Source organism: Gymnogyps californianus, unplaced genomic scaffold (genome assembly GCF_018139145.2).
Source record: "Gymnogyps californianus isolate 813 unplaced genomic scaffold, ASM1813914v2 HiC_scaffold_37, whole genome shotgun sequence".
NCBI lineage: Eukaryota > Metazoa > Chordata > Aves > Accipitriformes > Cathartidae > Gymnogyps > Gymnogyps californianus.
The window spans coordinates 687,116-707,430 of NW_026114257.1; the positions used below are offsets into that span (position 1 = coordinate 687,116).

Below are 20,315 nucleotides of genomic sequence, written 5' to 3' on the forward strand. Positions count from 1 at the left end.
CTAGCTTTATTTTTAAGAAGAATATTTATTATTATTGCTGGTTCTAATTTGACCTCACTCAGAAGCATGAGGAGTTGGAGGGTTAGTAGCAAATAGTTGGCATTTTTTGTCTTCTAGTTTGATTTTTAGCATTTCACATTTTCAAACATTCTGTTATAGCTATAAGGTTTAGAAGTGTATTCTTCAAAATTAAGATTTGAGTATATCGCTTAACAAATTCAGGAAACTTCAAGACCATTTAGTATAGTGAATACACAGTAAAAATCACAGTAGTTTTTATTACTGCTTCGTTGTGAAGAAATTCCTTGTTTGTCAGCAGGTGATGGAATGATGTTGGAGGGTATCGTGATGGAGTGTACAGAGCACAGAATGCACGTGTAATCTTTAAAAGAAGCTAAACTTGAAGAAATGAGCTGGAATCTGTGGCCTTTAATAATTCATCTCAAAATATGTTTTAAATATCATCATAAGGTGAACAAGGGGAAAAAGACATGCCTCTGAAGACCTCTAGAAGGACGTTCTGTCCATCTTATTCAGCGATTAAAGTGAACAGGCTTCTGGAGATCTCTGAGGCAAGTTGACATGGTTGCATTTTGCATCTACCTTGCTGCTTCGACTAAATAAGGAACTTAGATGCTTTAGCAGGCGATCTCATTAGAACTGTTTCATTGTCTAGGAGGTAGATTGGGAGTCCAAATGACATGGCCTGAATCCCACACATAGTGTCAAAAATAATAATAGCAATTATTTTTACTCTGAAATTTAACAAAAAAGATTTGAACCAATGATAATTTTACTGAAGTTTTAAAAGGGAGACTTTGATTTTTTTTTTTTTTTTTTTTTAATTATGCTTTGATAACCAAGAGTAGGGAAAGAAAAACACCTATTGCACATGAACAGGCATAGCAGAATTTCTTTAAATATAAACATTTATGGAAGACAAAAGATGCATGGATTACTTTTCTGGCAAATTATTTCCTGTCAGACTGTCAGCCATGAAGTTTTTCTTATCACTTGCAATGAATCTTTTCTGAAGAATAAAAGTAAACTCTGTTTTAATTTGTTCACTTCTTTGTATTTCCTTACTCTGACTGGAGAAAGAAACTAAAATAACACAAATGAAACTTTTCCTTTTTTGCCGTCCAGTGAAACTGGAAATACCTACTAAGTGATAAATAGTCTTTTGTGATAATTTTACTGCATTAAGCAGGAAATAAGATGCTGAGAGAGACAGATTAGCATTGACAGCTTGGGAGCTTAATTATAGTAACAAGCTTTATATGAGAATATCGTCTCAATGGTGAATAATGTGTATTAGTAACTGAACATTATTTAGATGCTTTGATGTGCAGCAAGTAGTATGGATTTGGGTATTTTTATGTAGCTGTTAAATGTCAGCAAATTATTATGAAATGCTTCTTTGAAATGGAAGTTGTGTATAATTGTCTCTTTAACTAGTCTTGATGTTCTACAAATTCAACTAATTTTTGGCTGTTGTGTATTAAATACACAGCTCTGCAGCAGGGGAGTCAGTGGTTGCTTTTGAAATTGACTTCAACAGGACAAGGATGGAAGAGATCAATGCAAAAAATAAAAAATAAAGAAAAGATAAATAGCCTTACTTGTATGTATAAATAGTAATTTTGGCTTCTTAATGAGCCTCACAGTGGGATACAATTATCGCTTTAAGCTGGAATTTTCACTCTATATACCTCATCTTTCTGAAATTTGCTACGCAGTCACATTTTTACAGTATTTTCCCTGGTGATGATCACTGAGTATTTGTGTACAGGAAATCAGTCTGAAGAAGCATCTGCTCTCATGACTGATCTCATCATAGTCCAACACCACCGTTGTAGAGCAACTTTTCCTAAGTGTGTAAATGTTGGATTTCTGCAAATAGTCTCATACAGGTACTTTTGAGATAACATCTGGTTGTATTAAAAATTTATTCTGTTCTCTTCCAAATAGGAAAGTTTTACAGGTACTCTAGAACAGAATTAAGAGAAAAGTATTTGCTGTTTGTTTTTTTTTTTTCCTCTAATGTAGATTACAATTAAATACATCTGAAAGCTTTTCCTCATTTTCTTCTCTTTTCCTTCTGCAACTAGTTGAAAATCAGTTAATTCTTAAATTTATGAAAACTTGAGAACTACTACCCTGAATGAGGGAAGGAATATTTTGTGTAAATTTCTTACATTAGAAATGCATGGAGCTAAAGGAAGTAAAAACCTGTTATTTTATTTACTATTAAAGGTAATATTATTTACATAATGTTTTTGGAAATGTGATTTACAAATGACTGATGGACTTCACAAAATAGACTTTGAATACAGAAGTCCAGTTGCTAACATCTCTGAATATAGCTGCGTATATATATGTGAGGAAGTACATTTTAAATCTCTTACCAGCTGTGATAAATATGCCCAAAATGCCATTTTCAACTTGTACCCTCAGTAAGTAATAACTGAACCTTGATTTCTTAAAAGTCTTGGGGTTTGTGTGTATTGCTACATATTACTCTTTTTTTTTTTTTTTTTTTTTTTTTTTTTTTTTTTTTTTTTAAAGCTTTCTTTTACTTCATCGGCTCTTCCAATGTTGATGTGAAAAATGCAATGACCTTCAGTGGGCCTCTGGAAGACATGTTCGGGTACACAGTTCAACAGTATGAAAATGAGGAAGGAAAATGGTAAGCTGTTTTGTTTTTCTTAAGAGTAAATTCCAAATTATCAGATATTCAGCGACTCAGGTGCTATACTATTATTTGTAAGTACGCCCCATAAGTAAGGGTCAGATTCTGTCAGTGTTAGTCATATTTCTTAAACTAATGCACAGTCCTAAAGAAACCTGGAAAGATTGGGAGACTGAAACATCCAAATTTATATCTATGTTTATTTCCTCAAAGACATAAATGAATTCACAAAGTGGGTAAACTTTCTCCTTGCTGGAGCTGAGAAAACTTTGTTATGCCTGAGCCCTCTTTTTTCCATTTATTGAATAAAATCATTATTTATCTTTTCCTTATGTTAAAGTATAGCCAGTGAAATTGTTCCTGTTTTGCCTAACTAATCTGTATATCCCCCCCCCCCTCAAAGTTTTTTGTCAGAGGTTGTCTGAACTGGGTTTTTTAACTGGTGGGAAGATTTCTTTGTCAAAATATTTATTAATACAGTACTCTGCCTTCCCTTTTGGAGGGCTAATTATGTCTTGCAATTGGTAATATATTCACATTTGAGACTTGGAGCCGCCTTCTTAACCTGCTTTTTCCTTCTTGTTGTTCTCCTGAATTAGAAGTTGCACTTTGTGCTTACCAATATCACTGCTTCTCAGTCTTTTGATAAACACCTGCTTATGCTTTTCCCTTGTAAGAACAAACTTCACAGGCTAATCACTGGGCTGGAGGACTGAAATAACAATTGAATGGTAAAAGGTTTGGGAATCCTGAGATCTCCATCACTCTTTGCAGATTTCTCTGGTTTTCTGTGGTGGGTTGACCCTGGCTGGATGCCAGGTGCCCACCAAAGCCGCTCTATCACTCCCCCTCCATAACTGGACAGGGGAGAGAAAATAAAACGAAGGGCTCATGGGTTGAGATAAGGACATGGAGATCACTCACCAATTACAGTCACGGGCAAAACAGACTCGACTCAGGAAAAAATTAATTTAATTTATTACTAGTCAAATCAGAGTAGGATAATGAGAAATAAGGACAAATCTTAAAGACACCTTCCCCCCACCCCTCCCTTCTTCCCGGGCACAACTTTACTCCCGAACTTTCTACCTCCTCCCCCCCCCCCCCCCCCCCCCCCCCCCCCCCCCCCCCCCCCCCCCCCCCCCCCCCCCCGAGCGGTGCAGGGGACAGGGAATGGGAGTTTCGGTCAGTTCATCACACGGTGTTTCTGCTGCTCCTTCCTCCTCAGGGGGAGGGCTCCTCACGCTCTTCCCCTGCTCCAGTGTGGGGTCCCTCGCGGGGTCACAAGTCCTGCCAGCAAACCTGCTTCAGCATTGGCTCATCTCTCCACGGGTCCACAGGTCCTGCCAGGAGCCTGCTCCAGCATGGGCTTCCCACAGGGTCATATCTGCTCCACCGTGGACCTCCATGGGCTGCAGGGGGACAGCCTGCCTCACCATGGTCTTCACCACGGGCTGCAGGGGAATCTCTCTCTGCTCCGGCACCTGGAGCACCTCCTCCCCCTCCTTCTTCACTGACCTTGGTGTCTGCGGAGTTGTTCCTCTCACATATTCTCGCTCTTCTCTCTCTGGCTGCAACTCCTACTCCCCTGTAACTTCTTTTCACTTTCTTAAATATGTTATCCCAGAGGCGCTACCACTGTTGCTGATTGGCTCGGCCTTGGCCAGCGGCGGTTCCATCTTGGAACCCACTGGCATTACCTTTATCGGACATAGGGGAAGCTTCTAGCAGCTTCTCACAGAAGCCACCCCTGTAGCCCCCCCCCCCCCCCATGCTACCAAAACCTTGCCACGCAAACCCAATACATTTTCCAAGAGCTTTGCCAGTAATTTGACATTCTTGGTTAACCCCAGGGACTCCTACTGGCAGCCTGGGACAATGGGCATGTGGCTGCTTGACAGCCAGGTCAGACTGTTCTGCAGTGCCTGAACAATCTCCCTTGCAAGCACCAGGGCTGTGTGGCTCTGATAGTCTGTCCACCACTGCAAATCTGTGTTCACTATTAGCCATAGAGGATGTTCACTGAAATGAAGTTTCAGAGCCTGCTTTTGAAAATGCTAGCTCTTGATTGCCCAAATTGTAGGATGTTTAAATATACATCTGCTTGAGGGTCGTGGGAGGTTAATACTGACCTTCTTTGAGCTAATTTAGACTTTCAGGAAATGGTATTCATTCTAGGAGCTGGGATTTTGCAAAGTAAGCTATATTGTTGTAAACTGTCCTGAAACCTTTCAAGAGTAAAATATAATATGAGCCAGAAAGGCGACTCTTCCAGTAGCTGAAGGAAGACAGGTATCTAAACCAGTGTGATAGGTCTGAACATCTCTGAAATTAAACTCCAGAGCTGCTGTTAAATTTTCAAGCTTTCAAGTTGCTTTCAGCATAACAACATACAGAGCAGGAAATCTGTAGGTTGATAGTTAAAAATAAATATACAAAGCTTTGTGATGCTTTGTCAACTGCTGTAACACTACCTAGATACTGTGGATAGAGCTTTTCAGCAACAGATGTTCTGTAAAGCTGACTGTGGATGTTTCTCGATTAAAACCAGGGTCCCCTAAAAAAAAAAAAATCCTCTGTGCAAACATACAAAATAACCTTTCAAACCACTTCTCTTTGTTCATGGGGCTCTTTGTGAGAAAAGAACAACATGGGGATATAATCCTGCTGAGCATTGATCACCTCCTGTGGGTTGTCAAGCACATTCAGCTTCTCTGCAGTTAAATGGGAGTCAAGGATGCATAACAGGTTGTAGTGCCTGCTTCTAAGTTTTATTGTAAAAAAACAAACAAACAAACAAAAAACCCCATATGTTACAGCATATAGCTTGAAAGACCAGTCAGATCCAGTATGTACTTGGAACATTTTATTTTGCTTTAGAATTTATTAATTAAAAAATCTATTAGTATCACAATGAGCTGTTCCAGTATGTTTTTGTTTTTGTTTTTTTTTAAAAGCTAGATTGTGTACTGGGTTTAAATTCTCCTTTCTGTCCCTTTTTAATCCGTAGGCTACACTTTACCTGTTATGTCATTCTAGTCAAAGACTCATTAATTTATGATTAAAGGTAGAAATGGTTCTCTCGATAACTCTTCACAATCACCTAAGTGTCCAGGAGCAAATCTTACTGAACTATTACTCTTAATGGCAGGATTTCAATTTCCAGTGTGTACTGTGAATTCTAATTTAATCTGAGTTCTTCCTTACACATTTAATGGAGCCAGTTGTTATCTGCTGGGTAATGCTGGGCTATTTAGTGTAGCTAATGAAGATTTGAGAATAAAAACAGTGTCCATCGCTAAACAGCATTTCCTACAGAAAACTGGATTTAGGAATGGATGCTAATTTGTGGTGTTTACAAAGTACTATATGAGAATAGTGATTTTTTTGATCATGCCAAATTTTGGGGGGGGGGGAGGGAGGTGCACAGGATAAAAAGCCTTAAAATTTAAAAAAACTGAAACTGCTTTTAATAATTAACCTTGTTAATGACATTATTTTTCATTAATGAGAGGAAAAATTATGTATTTTACATTTCTGGCTCACATTACTTAAGACTGAATTCTTCTGGGTGCCTGTGAGCCTCTCCTTTGGCATTTGGGGTCTCAGAATTGAAAATACATTTTCTTCTAAAATATATTAAAAATCAAGGAGATACTAAATAAAACAGATATTTCCTTATGTATTACTTGTCATCCACCCACCAATACTGCTTATATTTTCCACTGGAATTTTTTTAATGTTATTCTGTTGTGTAATTTGGTATATAGGAACATATCCTTTCTGTGCTCTTTATTAAAGAGGAGACAGAATGACTGCTTTTCCTTGTATCTGAACTAGAATAATAGATACTTTTCTTGTTCTCCATCCTGTACTCTGTGCAGAGCTTGCTGCAGCTGTGCTCTCTCTAAGTTTTATTTGCTGACTTTCATGCTGTTTAAGAAAGAAGAAATTTCAGCTAATATATTTCATTTGCAGGGTACTTATTGGTTCACCGTTAGTTGGCCAACCTGAGAAAAGAACAGGAGATGTATACAAATGCCCTGTAGGAAAGGACAACCAATCACCCTGCATAAAACTGAACTTACCAGGTATGAAAGAAAATAAAGCTGTGTCGTGGAGGAATAATAGAGGTCAGATCTTAGGAGATTTTTAGCTAATAAATATGCATTAGAATTGTTTCTATAGAGAAAATTTACTTAGGATTCCAGAGCTAAATGTGAAGAAAGTTGTGTTTAACATCAAAAATAATTTTCTTTTTAAAGCCTCTCATTCTCCTACGGAAAACATGCTGATCATTTTAGAATGGGCATTTGGCTGTGTTATCAAAACATTATTATAACTGGCATTAATTGACTCTGGCAATCCTGGCCATGGAGCCAGAAAGGCCGTGGAGCATAGATTCATGGGTTACCCTTTCTAAAGCTCTCTGAAGCCAATGAGAGCCTTCATAATGCCATCAGTAGGCTTTTGATGAGAACATAACTAGCCAGAACCAGGCTGAAGCACCTTAATACAGTACAGGTAAATATTAATAATTTTCTTGCTCATGTCAAGAGATACGCGATGTAGACAGGAAGAGACTTCCTGTTAATATGAATTTCACTAAATACACCTATCACGGTATTTTTTTATCTCCTCTTTTCCCTTGAAAACCTAAATGTCAGTAATGTAACAGTAACAAACAAAAGCTGTAATTCATTTATAGCAGGACAGGGTGAAAAAAATGAATGTTTGTACTGTTCACACAGTTTTGTTAATTAGAAATCTCTTGCTTTCATTGTGCTGTTTTGGTTTTTTTTTCTTTTTTCTTTTTTTTTGTGGTTCAAGAAAACTATTTGAGACGGCAACCCAGACAAATTTTCTGGGATAAAAGCCAGTCTCAGAATTTTTTCTTGTTTGTTGCAACTGAAGAAGGAGGAGGAAAGGTGCTAAAATATTTGATGGAACCAGTGTCAGTCTGGGTTTTATTTCAGTAGCTGGAAGCTCTATGCTAGGGGATATATACTTTAACATTTTGTTTTCACGTTCCCAAATATTTAACATTTTAATCTATTTATAGCTGCTACTTCAGTTCCTGACGTGATGGAAGTAAAAGAAAACATGACTCTTGGAACAGCCTTAGTGACTAACCCAAAAGGAGGCTTTCTGGTAAGAAAGGACCTTTTGCCAATTTTAAAAGAAGTCTGTATTTTCCTCAGGTACCATACCAAACACTTCACCCTTTTTCATCTTTTAAAGGCATGTGGACCACTTTATGCTTATAAATGTGGGCGTTTGCGTTACACAACTGGAGTTTGCTCTAATGTCAGCTCCACTTTTGAAACTGTCGAGGCAATTGCTCCATCTGTGCAAGGTATGTATGCCACAGGAATTCTCGCGTGTGTCTGAAAATACAAAGTGCCAAACAGGACAAATGTATACACACAGGCATACCAGAAAGTATGAACTACTTTCCTTAGCTGCCAGCATTACCAAGTTAAGTAAATGTTTTAATTGTCCATATATAATCTAAATTTTTGCTACTTTTGGAATTTATCTCAGTATAAACAAACATTAGAGGGCTATGTAACATCCAAACACAATTGCTAAAAATAGTTGCTTATGTTTTTTACTTATGGCCAAAAGACTCTCTTTAAATAATGATGGCATGTTAAGACCCAATACAAACCCAATTTAGTAATATAGATAAAAATCTTAAAGACCTAGTCCTTTGGAAAATCAAAGAGGAGCAGATTGACATTGAAGAAGGTAGGGGTCACTGGTAAATACTCCAGTTATGTGATCCTCTAATCCCATTCTTAAGTTTCTGCTTACAAGAAAGTGCCTTGCTGATAAAGGGAACACCAAACCACATAAAATATAATGCAAAAGTTGATGAATGACAGTTTGCATCAAACATGTCAGTTCAGCCCCACTGTAGAAGGATATGTGTTTGTTACTAATCACAAAAGTAACTGGAGCTGTGAGATATATTTGATCCTTGTTAGTATCAATTCTTATGTGGCAATTTGTGTTGCAGAGTGTAAAACCCAGTTGGACATCGCCATAGTCCTTGATGGGTCCAACAGCATTTATCCATGGGAGAGTGTCACAGCCTTCCTAAACAGCCTCCTGAAAAACATGGATATAGGTCCTCAGCAAACACAGGTAACATGGTAGATATTTTATTGTTGTTTAATTTGTGGGGGAAAAAAGGATTTACAGGAAATGGGATGAGAGCATCATCTATGAAGCTCTTCAATTATAAGAACTTATGGCAATGGGGTACTAAAACAAAATAGCTGAAACCACAACTAAGTCAGTGTCTGCTGCCAAGTAGTGATGTCAGGGAGGCTCTCCCTCCCCCCACTGTTCAGGCATTCTGGAGAAACTTGAATTTCTAACCTAGAGACAAAAGTTAAGTGCATTAAGTGAGGCTGTTTGAACGTTGTCCTTTGCCACTTTCCTTCCTTTCCACAACCACTTCTTGTTGTCTTTTGTACTTCATAGCACAAAGGTCATTTCTGCTCCTCTGAGGCACACAGACATGGTTCAGACAGCCTTTGATTATAAGCTTTTTGGAGCACTGTTCAAAATTTTGTACCATGGAGCACTGAACATACAGCTTCTAAACATTTGAAATCGTAATTAACGAGTGGCTGTTAAGCTGCATGTTATTAATGGTAGACACTGCATTTATATAATAAATGGAGAGGGCCAAATTCCCAGCTGCTATAAATCAGCACAGTTCCACCAGAATTAATGGAGCTACAACCAATTAACCCAGCTGAGGATCTGGCATGTGTTTCACAGTCTGCTGAATAGAGTATGTAAATAGCAATTTGAGCAGAAATCAGGGAAGGGGGAAACACAGATGCTGGGATACATTTTAACTCAGACAGCTTTATTAACAGCAACAGAAGAAACCGGGTCTTCCTTTCACTTCTCCCTTCCCCCCCCTCCCAAAATCAAGGATTTTCTGGGATCCTGTATGATATTTGACATGCTGCAGGCCAATACTTAGGGTTTTTGCTACTTCAGGTTAGCTCCTAACATTCAGCTCATTCCTGAATCACCTCAGACTGCCTTTGCAAAGGAGACTGTGAGTAGGTGTAAAGGATACCTGTCTGCAGAGTATCCCTGTCATTTTCCAAGTTAATTGGGGTTTGTGAGTTACCACCTAACTCCCCTGTTGTCTGTACTGAACACTGGCTGATAAAATTATTACTTATAAACTGTCAACCTTACAATTGTGTCCTGTTATTCTAAACACGCTGTTCTTCCAGATATTGTGAGGAAGAAGGAAAAACACTTTGTCAAATTTAACAGAAAGGAGGGAAAGAAAAAAAAAATCTTCCCAGTCCCTTAAACTGGTGATTACTCAAACACATGGCATCTTGGGAAAATACTTAAAGTTGAACTTCCTAGTACGGGGCAGTGGCTGCATGGAAATCATCACTGCCTTCTGCCCAAAGGGCTTCATGGGAATAGTAAACAGGGCAATCAACTCTACTGCACCCTCACCCCTCTTCCTCACCCTGCAATTCCTAAATTTTTACATTGCCACACCTGTCATGTTTGTTTTTTGAATCCTGCCTTGTCTGCATGGGTTGTGCACAAAAGGTCCGCTTGCTTGCCTGCACTCCAGCAGCCAGCCATCTCCACCTACAAAATCCGTTCTTTCCACAATTTGGCATAGCTGCCCCTCTTCTTACACATACGCTTATTCACTCAAGAACGTCAGCTTCTGGTTGCTAAAGAGCAGAAACATTTGAGAGGGAGATAAGAATGGGAAAAGGGAGAGAGACTGAAAAACTGGAAATGGGAGGCAAAAGCTAGATGGAATTTTCTCGGGACTTCTTACCTTTCCCCCCACTCCCCAGAATATATCCCATCCCTCTCCTTTCCTCTGAGCTCTCTGTTTGAGAACCCTGGCATTGCTAAAGGTAGTAAGAAATGTATACCATCTCTTCCACCCACACTGTCTCCTTTCTCAGAAACTGTGTTTAAATGACTATTGAATGGGGAAGAGGAGAAACAACAGAGCAGGCTTGTTTCTCCCATCTCCTCTGGGAGCACAGAATAGAAATAAAGGAACAATTGTTTACTTTCTGTCTGTTTTAAATTGATTTTTCCATGTTCATCTTCTGGGGATTTTTGAGCACGTTGAAATTGGTGGACTTTCACTGACTTCAGATTGTTTTCTTCTTGTATGGGAAAGGAATGAGGTGATTACAGAATAACTCCTTAGCGGCTTGGATGCGACTTGTTTAAAACTGTGTTTTGATTAGAGGCTTGGGAGATTTATTTATTTATTTATTTCCCCTCCACTCTCTCTTACCCCCTCCATGAACAACAGTCATTAGATTTGTGGCAAGTCAGAAGAGAAATTCCTCAGTTTCCCATGTTTGGCAAATTTGAAAGCCAGAAGATTCATATGCAAAACCCAAAGTTTATGGTATAATTTTTTTCAGAAATACTTCCTTCCCTTCCTCTTTCCGTTCTCCAAAAAATCCACAACACAGTACTGATGGTTAAACTGCATATCCTGAGCTTAGGGATAATAGAAGTAAAGGGAAAGTGAAGATAAAGTAGAAATAGAAGAAGGAATTAAATGAGGAAAAAATGGTACAAGTAGGAACAAAATATTTCTCCCTGCCTTATTGTACATTTTAATGTAACTGCAAAGCAAGATCATTTTTACTTTTCTCTTTGTCTTTTTAACTTTTGTGGAGATAATTGTCTTTTTAATATGAGAGTGTGTTTTTTAATCCTTTATATACCTTCTGTGGTAGAAGAATATCAAAAGAGAAAGCACAATACTTTGATATGTTCAATTCCAGCTTTAAAGCGATGTTGGAATGGCATTCAAAAATTTTCAGGCGGGTTTTATTTCTCCATTAATATGACATAGGTAGTTTGACCTGTATCTTATTATATCTCCAAAGAGACTGTATCAGTGGACTAATAAGTCATGCCATGTCATATCTTATGATCAGTTTTATCTCCAGAAGAATGGAAGTGTATTAAAGAGGTATTAAAAAGATTCAGAATGAAGACCGACCTTTGCAATAGTTTACAAGTAGTTTCTGTCTGAGTCCTTGGGAGCAAACAAAATGTACCAGAATTAATTCAATTTTGCTTTGATTCAGGTATTTTTAGCAAGCTCTCCATATGATAAAATGTATTATCCATTAGTGCTTCCCAAGGCATCTCTGCTTTTCTTTTACCTTAAATATGATTTAAGTACAACCAAAAATATTTCTGATTTTCCTCTACATCCCAATGGTGGAAATCCTAGCATATAATTTCTATGTACTAAATGGTTTTCCTTTCATTTAGTTTTTTTTTTGTTGTTGTTGTTTTTTACCAAATAGATTAGTTTATTGGCAAAGTGTTGTGGCTTAACCCCAGCCAGCAACTAAGCACCATGCAGCTGCTCACTCACTCCCCCCCCCCCCCCACGTTGGAATGGGGAAGAATTGGAAGGGTAAAAGTGAGAAACAAACTTGTGGGTTGAGATAAAAACAGTTTAATAATTAAAAATAAATAATAATTTTTTAAAAAGTAAGGAAAGGAGGGGAAAAAAAACTAAAACAAACAAACAAAAAAACCCAAAAAACAAAGAGAGGACAATAAAACCCAAGGAAGACAAGTGATGCAAATGAAAACAATTACTCGCCACCAACTGACTGATGCCCAGCCAGTCCCTGAGCAGTGGCCCCCCTGCCAACCTCCCCCCTAGATTTATTGCTGAGCATGATGTCATATGGTATGGAATGGAATATCCCTTTGGTCAGTTGGGGTCAGCTGTCCCAGCTGTGTCCCCTCCCAACCCCTCTTGTGCACCCCCAGCCTACTTGCTGGTGGGGTGGTGTGAGAAGCAGAAAAGGCCTTGACTTAGTGTAAGCACTGCTCAGCAACAACTAAAACCATCAGTGTGTTATCAACACTGTTTCCAGCACAAATCCAAAACATAGCCCTATACAAGCTACTAGGAAGAAATTTAACTCTATCCCGTCCAAAACCAGTGCACAAAGCAAGAATATGCTTTCCAAATTAAGGGGCTGTGTTCACTAATAGAACAATAATAAATAATTGTCCTCAAAAATGTTTTGTCCCAAAGTAGAACAGTCCTTCACTTGCCTGTTCTCTCTTACAACACTTTTTCACAGGAACTGGGGACAATTAAAGAATTATTCCCTTGTGTAATATAAAAGCCATGGAATGCTAGGGAAGTGTCCTGGTTTCGGCTGGGACAGAGTTAACTCTCTTCTTAATAGCTGGTACAGTGCTGTGTTTTGGATTTAGTGTGAGAATGATGTTGATAACACTCTGAGGTTTTAGTTGTTGCTAAGTAGCACTTCTCTTAAGCCAGGGACTTTTCAGTTTCCCATGCTCTGCCAGCAAGCAGGTGTACAAGAAGCTGGGAGGGAGCATAGCCGGGGCAGCTGACCCGAACTAGCCAAAGGGGTATTCCATACCATGGAACATCATGCCCAGTATATAAACGGGGGGGAGTTGGCCGGGCGGTGTGGATCGCGGCTCGGGAACTAACTGGGCATTGGTCAGCGGGTGGTGAGCAATTGCATTGTGCATCGCTAGTTTTCTTTTTTTCTTCTCCCCCCTTCCTTTTTTGTTATATTCCTTTTCATTATTATTATATTTCATTATTACTATTGTTAGTATTATATTTTACTTTAGTTATTAAACTGTTCTTATCTCAACCCACGAGTTTTACTTTTTTTTTTTTTTTTTCCCTTTCCCCACCCCACTGGGAGGGGGAGGGGGAAGCGGCTGTGTGGTGCTTAGTTGCTGACTGGGGTTAAACCACGACAGGAAGGAAACATAAACTTAGGAATTACAAAGATGTTCAATAGATTATGGTCAGTAATGCTGGGAAAAATATTAGGTTTCCTAGAGCAGAACAGAATTATGTCCTTCTGTGTAGTACTATTGCATTTTCCAGATTTAAATTAAACAAGCAAATCAAAACATACAATGCCTGTAAGTGTCATTCTTAGGGGCTTGCTGAAGTTATGCAGTTTGAACAGGTTTATTGTCCCATAAAGGCACACTTGCATCACGTAGATGTGTCACTTATAGTTTTCTATTAGATTAAAACACTGCAAAAGCTCGAACCTTCATTGCTATCTAATAAATATAATTCTAATTTTACAAGGTGGAGTTGATTCTATGATCCTGCAGGAGACTGGAACATGCAGCCTAGTCGTATTTTGTCAGTTCTGGGAAGCTTTTTGTTACCCTTTTTTGAGGAATGGCTCATCTTTGATGCCATGAAATATGTAGAACATGATGATCAGTGTTTTCAAAGCTAGTGCTAAGGAAAGGTCCCACAGAACAATTGTATCCCATAAGATAACCACATGCCCCCCTTCTTTCCTGATTTACAAGCTATGCAGCACAGTGCAGTTTTCCAGGCTCAGATGTTCTTCCCATTCACTTCCTGAAAAGGAAATGCTCAAAATGTTTACTTGCTGTGATTATAGACAGCATTTCCTTTCAAATAGGAAATGATACAACTCAATGTCTCAGCCTGTAATCCTTTTTTAGGAAAAAGACAACACCAACATGGGTTTCTAGAATCATGAAAGACTGGCAGATACTTTTCACCCTGATCCTGGCAGCAGTCAATAGTTGATTTAATCCTTGGTAGCAATAAAATCCTCAAAGCTGCAGATAAGGAGCCTGTGAATCCACAGTGGCAGGCTCCCTGGCATACAACAGTCTCTGGCTATGCTTGTGCATGGTCCTGGAATACTTGATGCACTCCTCCTGCTCCAGAAGACCAAGCATGATGAAGACCTCTCATTTATCAACAGTTAATGGCAGTCTTTTAAAATGACCAGCAGCATCCTGTTCAGATTATGTTGTGTGTCACTTTAGATGCATGCCACAAAATAGCTGCCTTGGAGGGAACGGGTTAAAAATTTCATCTTCAGCTTGGGTTTTAGCTGGTGCCACATGAGTGCTGTGAGCTGTAATACAGTGTGTGCCCTAGCCTGTTGTGTAAACACTGTGCAGGATTAATAGGCTGCTGCCCACAAGAACATGCAGCCTCCAGATGCTCTCGGCTGCAGGTGGAGGAGGGCATGCATCCAAGAGAGAATTAAAATATCTTTAAAGAGAGCAACTTGTAACTTTGAAATTACATCAGTTCTTCCAGTTGTGATTGTATTTTCAAAAGGATATAGCAATTAAGTAGGATAGATTATGGGACTATAATCATAATAGTATGTAGTATATAATCTTATGTAACTAGGTTTTCATAATGATCATGATATTGATGTTTAGCATCAAATATTTATCCAACTCTAACCCTTCTACTACAAGTCACACTTTTGGTTTAAATACAAGCAATGGATGCCAGCAAACAAACATTGTATAGAATCTGAGAGCTTATGAAAGTACCTAAAAAACCACCTATAAAGCAATTGCAAAGTACATACTAAGCCACCTCTAAAATAATATGATGGCATAAACATCCTAGAGGTCTTATTGATCTTCAGTATTGTCCTGGTTTCGGCTAGGACAGAGTTAATTTTCTTCCTAGTAGCTGGTATAGTGCTGTGTTTTGGATTTAGTAGGAAAATAATGTTGATAACACACTGATGTTTTTAGTTGTTGCTAAGTAGTGTTTATACTAAGTCAAGGATTTTTCAGCTTCTCGTGCCCAGCCAGCAAGAAGGCTGGAGGGGCACAAGAAGCTGGGAGGGGACACAGCCAGGACAGCTGACCCAAACTGGCCAAAGAGCTATTCCATACCATATGACATCATGCCCAGTATATAAACTGGGGGGAGTTAACTGGGAGGGGGGATCGCAGCTCGGGAACTAACTGGGCATCGGTCAATGAGTGGTGAGCAATTGCATTGTGCACCACTTGCTTTGTATAGTTTAATTCTTTTAGTATTACTATTGTCATATTATTATTATCATTATCATTGTTTTTTCATTCCTTTCTGTCCTATTAAACTGTCTTTATCTCAACTCACGAGGTTTGTTTTTTTTTCCTGATTCTCTCCCCCATCCCAGGGGTGGGGGGGCAGTGAGTGAGCGGCTGCGTGGTGCTTAGCTGCCGGCTGGGATTAAACCACGACAGTCTTTTTTGGCGCCCAACGTGGGGCTCAATGGGTTGAGATAACGACAAATCTGACTGGAATGTGTTAGAACAAATTTGTTATAAACATACATTATATTAGTTCAATAGTTGCTGATCACAATGTTGATGTATTTGCTCTCAAAGTTGGTGCGCTTGTTCTTAGAGTTGTGTTATGTAATACCTTACTTGCAGTATATGCTCCCTGTTGTGCTGTTTATCACCCGTGGGAACTGGGCCAGAGTTATCATGTTGTTCTACTTTGTAACACTGGCTTATGATACGATAGAAGTGCAGGTCGTGAAACTAATCGGGTGTTTGTACTCAGCATTGCCGTCACCTCCGTACTACGGGAGCCATCTATCAGAAACTATTAATAATTGTACCTTGTACCTTTTCTCATTGGAGAGCCAAGCCACGGGGGAGACACATTTCTTCACCTTCCCCTTCTCCTCCAGGCAAATTACAGTGGCTCTTGAGAATTTTGAATATCCTTGGGATGTTCAAACCAGCATGTTCCTGTTGCTATGTCTCCTGAATGTGTTCCAGGCCTTGTTTAAGGTTAAACAACTGTTTAAGAATACCTTTCAGAAATCTGCCCCGAGGCTTAATAACCATGGGTGGCATGGCATGTGGGAGAAAATGGGCAGGTATCTAGAGAACTTCTCACCTCCAGTGGTTTGGAACTTCACTCCTGAACAACTACAGGACCCTGATAAAATGATAGATTATCTGAAAGGAAAATGCTGTGGCTATTCCAAAGAGGCACAACTTATCGCACTGTGCTGGGCCCTGGCTAGTATCTACCAAACACTGCTCGATATTATGCAGCACCCTCAGGGGGAAGGGAGGGAAAACAGACTGACAGATACTGCGGCTACTCCAACCCCTGCAACAGACACAGCAGCTACTGCAACCCTGGCAACAGGCAAGGCGGCTACTCCAGCCCCCACAACAGACACTGCGGCTACTCCGACCCCTGCGACAGGCGCTGCGGCTGAACCAGAGAACCAACCTGTGCCAGTATCAGTCGCCCCTATACAGAAGAAGAAATATACAAAAAAATCAGTTTGTTTAGTGAAGGATGAAGATGAACCAGGGCCATCCCGAGAACAGGAGGAAGAGGCAGAACCAGAGGTAATCACCCAATCCCTATCCCTGAGTGAGCTGCAGGATATGCGAAAAGATTTCAGCCGTCGTCCAGGTGAGCACATTATCACCTGGCTGCTCCGATGCTGGGACAATGGGGCTAGTAGCCTGGAATTAGAGAGTAAGGAAGCCAAGCAGCTGGGATCACTTGCTAGGGAAGGTGGCATTGATAAGGTGATTGGAAAAGGGACACAAGCCCTCAGCCTCTGGAGGCGACTCCTGTCAAGTGTGAAGGAAAGGTATCCCTTCAAGGAAGATGTTATCTGTCAACCAGGCAAGTGGACCACCATGGAAAGAGGTATTCAGTACCTGAGGGAATTAGCCGTGCTAGAGATGATTTATTATGACCCGGACAGTTTACAATTACTCAGAGATCCAGATGAAGTTCAATGCACACGACCCATGTGGCGGAAGTTTGTACGGAGCGCACCATCGTCGTATGCCAACCCACTGGCAGTACTAACCTGGAAAGACGAAGAGGCACCGACAGTGGATGAAATGGCTCGCTAACTCCGGCAATATGAAGAAAATCTCTCTTCATCCCTACGAGCCTGTGTCTCGGCTGTGGAAAAACTGTCCGAAAAGTCCGAAGAACTGATTGAACTGATCGAAAAGTCCTACTCCCCACCTGTACAGACCAATATCTCAGCTATTAGGAGTGAACATTCCTCTGATCAAGAGAGAGAATATAGAAGGTATACACCGCGGGGTACCCTGTGGTTTTACCTGCGTGATGACGGAGAGGACATGAGGAAGTGGGATAGAAAACCCACCTCGGTCCTAGATGCACGGGTACGTGAATTGCAAGGAAAAACAACCAGAAAAGGGGATTCTTCCAGGAAAGATGCCGCTCCGGTTTCCAGACAAAGTAGAAGGGCTTCTGACCCTCTTGAAGGGACCTCTAAGTCATTTTTACAAGAAGTGAGTAACAAATACTCTGACCAGGATGAGAGGGGCCCTGCCTCCAGCCAGGTGGAGGAGAGGGACAACCGGGTTTATTGGACTGTGTGGATTCGATGGCCTGGCACATCACACCCACAGGAGTATAAGGCTCTAGTGGATACCGGTGCACAGTGTACTCTAATGCCATCAAGCTATAAAGGGGCAGAACCTATTTGTATTTCTGGGGTGACAGGGGGATCTCAACAGCTATAACTGTATTGGAGGCTGAAATAAGCCTAACTGGGAATGAGTGGCAGAAACACCCCATTGTGACTGGCCCAGAGGCCCCATGCATCCTTGGCATAGATTATCTTAGGAGAGGGTATTTCAAGGACCCAAAGGGGTATCGGTGGGCTTTTGGTATAGCTGCCTTGGAGACGGAGGAAGTGGAACAGCTGTCCACCTTACCTGGTCTCTCTGAGGACCTTCCGGTTGTGGGGTTGCTGAGGGTTGAAGAACAACAGGTGCCAATCGCTACCACAACGGTGCACCGGCGGCAATATCGCACCAACCGAGACTCCCTGATTCCCATCCATATGCTGATTCATCGACTGGAGAGCCAAGGAGTGATCAGCAGGACTCGCTCACCCTTTAACAGCCCCATATGGCCAGTGCAAAAGTCTAATGGAGAATGGAGACTAACAGTAGACTATCGTGGCCTGAATGAAGTCACGCCGCCGCTGAGTGCTGCTGTGCCAGACATGCTAGAACTTCAATATGAACTGGAGTCAAAGGCAGCCAAGTGGTATGCCACAATTGATATCGCTAATGCATTTTTCTCAATCCCTTTGGCAGCAGAGTGCCAGCCATAGTTTGCTTTCACTTGGAGGGGCGTCCAGTACACCTGGAATCGACTGCCCCAGGGGTGGAAACACAGCCCCACCATTTGCCATGGACTAATCCAGACTGCACTGGAACAGGGTGAAGCTCCAGAACACCTGCAATACATTGATGACATCATCGTATGGGGCAACACAGCAGAAGAAGTTTTTGAGAAAGGGGAGAAAATAATCCAAATCCTTCTGAAGGCCGGTTTTGCCATGAAACAGAGTAAGGTGAAGGGACCTGCACAGGAGATTCAGTTTTTAGGAATAAAATGGCAAGATAGACGTCGTCACATCCCAATGGATGTGATCAACAAAATAGCAGCTATGTCTCCACCCACTAGTAAACAGGAAACGCAAGCTTTCTTAGGTGTTGTAGGTTTTTGGAGAATGCATATTCCAAATTATAGCCTGATTGTAAGCCCTCTCTATCAAGTGACCTGGAAGAAGAACAATTTTAAATGGGGCCCTGAGCAACAACAAGCCTTTGAACAGATTAAATGGGAGATAGTTCATGCAGTAGCCCTTGGGCCGGTCCGGGCAGGACCAGATGTTAAAAATGTGCTTTACACCGGAGCCGGGGAGAATGGCCCTACCTGGAGTCTCTGGCAGAAAGCACCCAGGGGAGACCCGAGGTCGACCCCTAGGGTTCTGGAGTCAGGGATATCAAGGATCTGAGGCCCGCTATACTCCAACTGAAAAGGAGATATTAGCAGCATATGAAGGAGTTCGAGCTGCTTCAGAAGTGGTTGGTACTGAAACACAGCTCCTATTAGCACCCCGACTGCCAGTGTTAGGCTGGATGTTCAAAGGGAAGGTCCCTTCTACACATCATGCAACTGATGCTACATGGAGTAAGTGGGTTGCACTGATCACACAATGAAGTCGAATAGGAAACCCCAGTCGCCCAGGAATTTTGGAGGTGATCACAGACTGGCCAGAAGGCAAAGATTTTGGAATATCACCGCCAGAGGAGGAGGTGACGCGTGCTGAAGAGGCCCCACTGTATAATAAACTGACAGAAAATGAGAGGCAATATGCCCTGTTCACTGATGGGTCCTGTCGCATTGTAGGAAAGCATCGGAGGTGGAAGGCGGCTGTGTGGAGTCCTATTTGACAAGTTGCAGAAACTGCAGAAGGAGAAGGTGAATCGAGTCAGTTTGCAGAGGTGAAAGCCATCCAGCTGGCTTTAGACATTGCTGAACAAGAAAAATGGCCAATACTTTATCTCTATACTGACTCATGGATGGTGGCAAATGCCCTGTGGGGGTGGTTGCAGCAATGGAAGCGGAGTAACTGGCAACACAGAGGTAAACCCATCTGGGCTGCCCCATTGTGGCAAGATATTGCTGCCCGGCTAGAGAACCTGGTTGTGAAAGTACATCATGTAGATGCTCATGTACCTAAGAGTCGGGCCACTGAAGAACATCAAAACAACCAGCAGGTAGACAAGGCTGCTAGGATTGAAGTAGCTCAGGTGGATCTGGACTGGCAGCATAAGGGTGAATTATTCATGGCTCGGTGGGCCCACGACACCTCAGGCCATCAGGGAAGAGATGCAACATATAGATGGGCTCGTGATCGAGGGGTGGACCTGACCATGGACA

At 41.1% G+C, this 20,315-nt stretch overlaps 1 protein-coding gene across 1 annotated transcript in view; it reads left to right on the forward strand.

The window, feature by feature from the left end:
• LOC127028624 (integrin alpha-1-like) overlaps window positions 1–20,315 on the forward strand; it is a 92,418-nt gene that overhangs the window by 27,410 nt on the left and 44,693 nt on the right. The window contains exons 2-6 of the mRNA XM_050914345.1: window positions 2,569–2,689; window positions 6,671–6,783; window positions 7,755–7,843; window positions 7,934–8,048; window positions 8,715–8,842. Coding sequence (XP_050770302.1) covers window positions 2,569–2,689; window positions 6,671–6,783; window positions 7,755–7,843; window positions 7,934–8,048; window positions 8,715–8,842 — 566 coding nt within the window. The remainder of the gene's footprint in view (window positions 1–2,568; window positions 2,690–6,670; window positions 6,784–7,754; window positions 7,844–7,933; window positions 8,049–8,714; window positions 8,843–20,315) is intronic.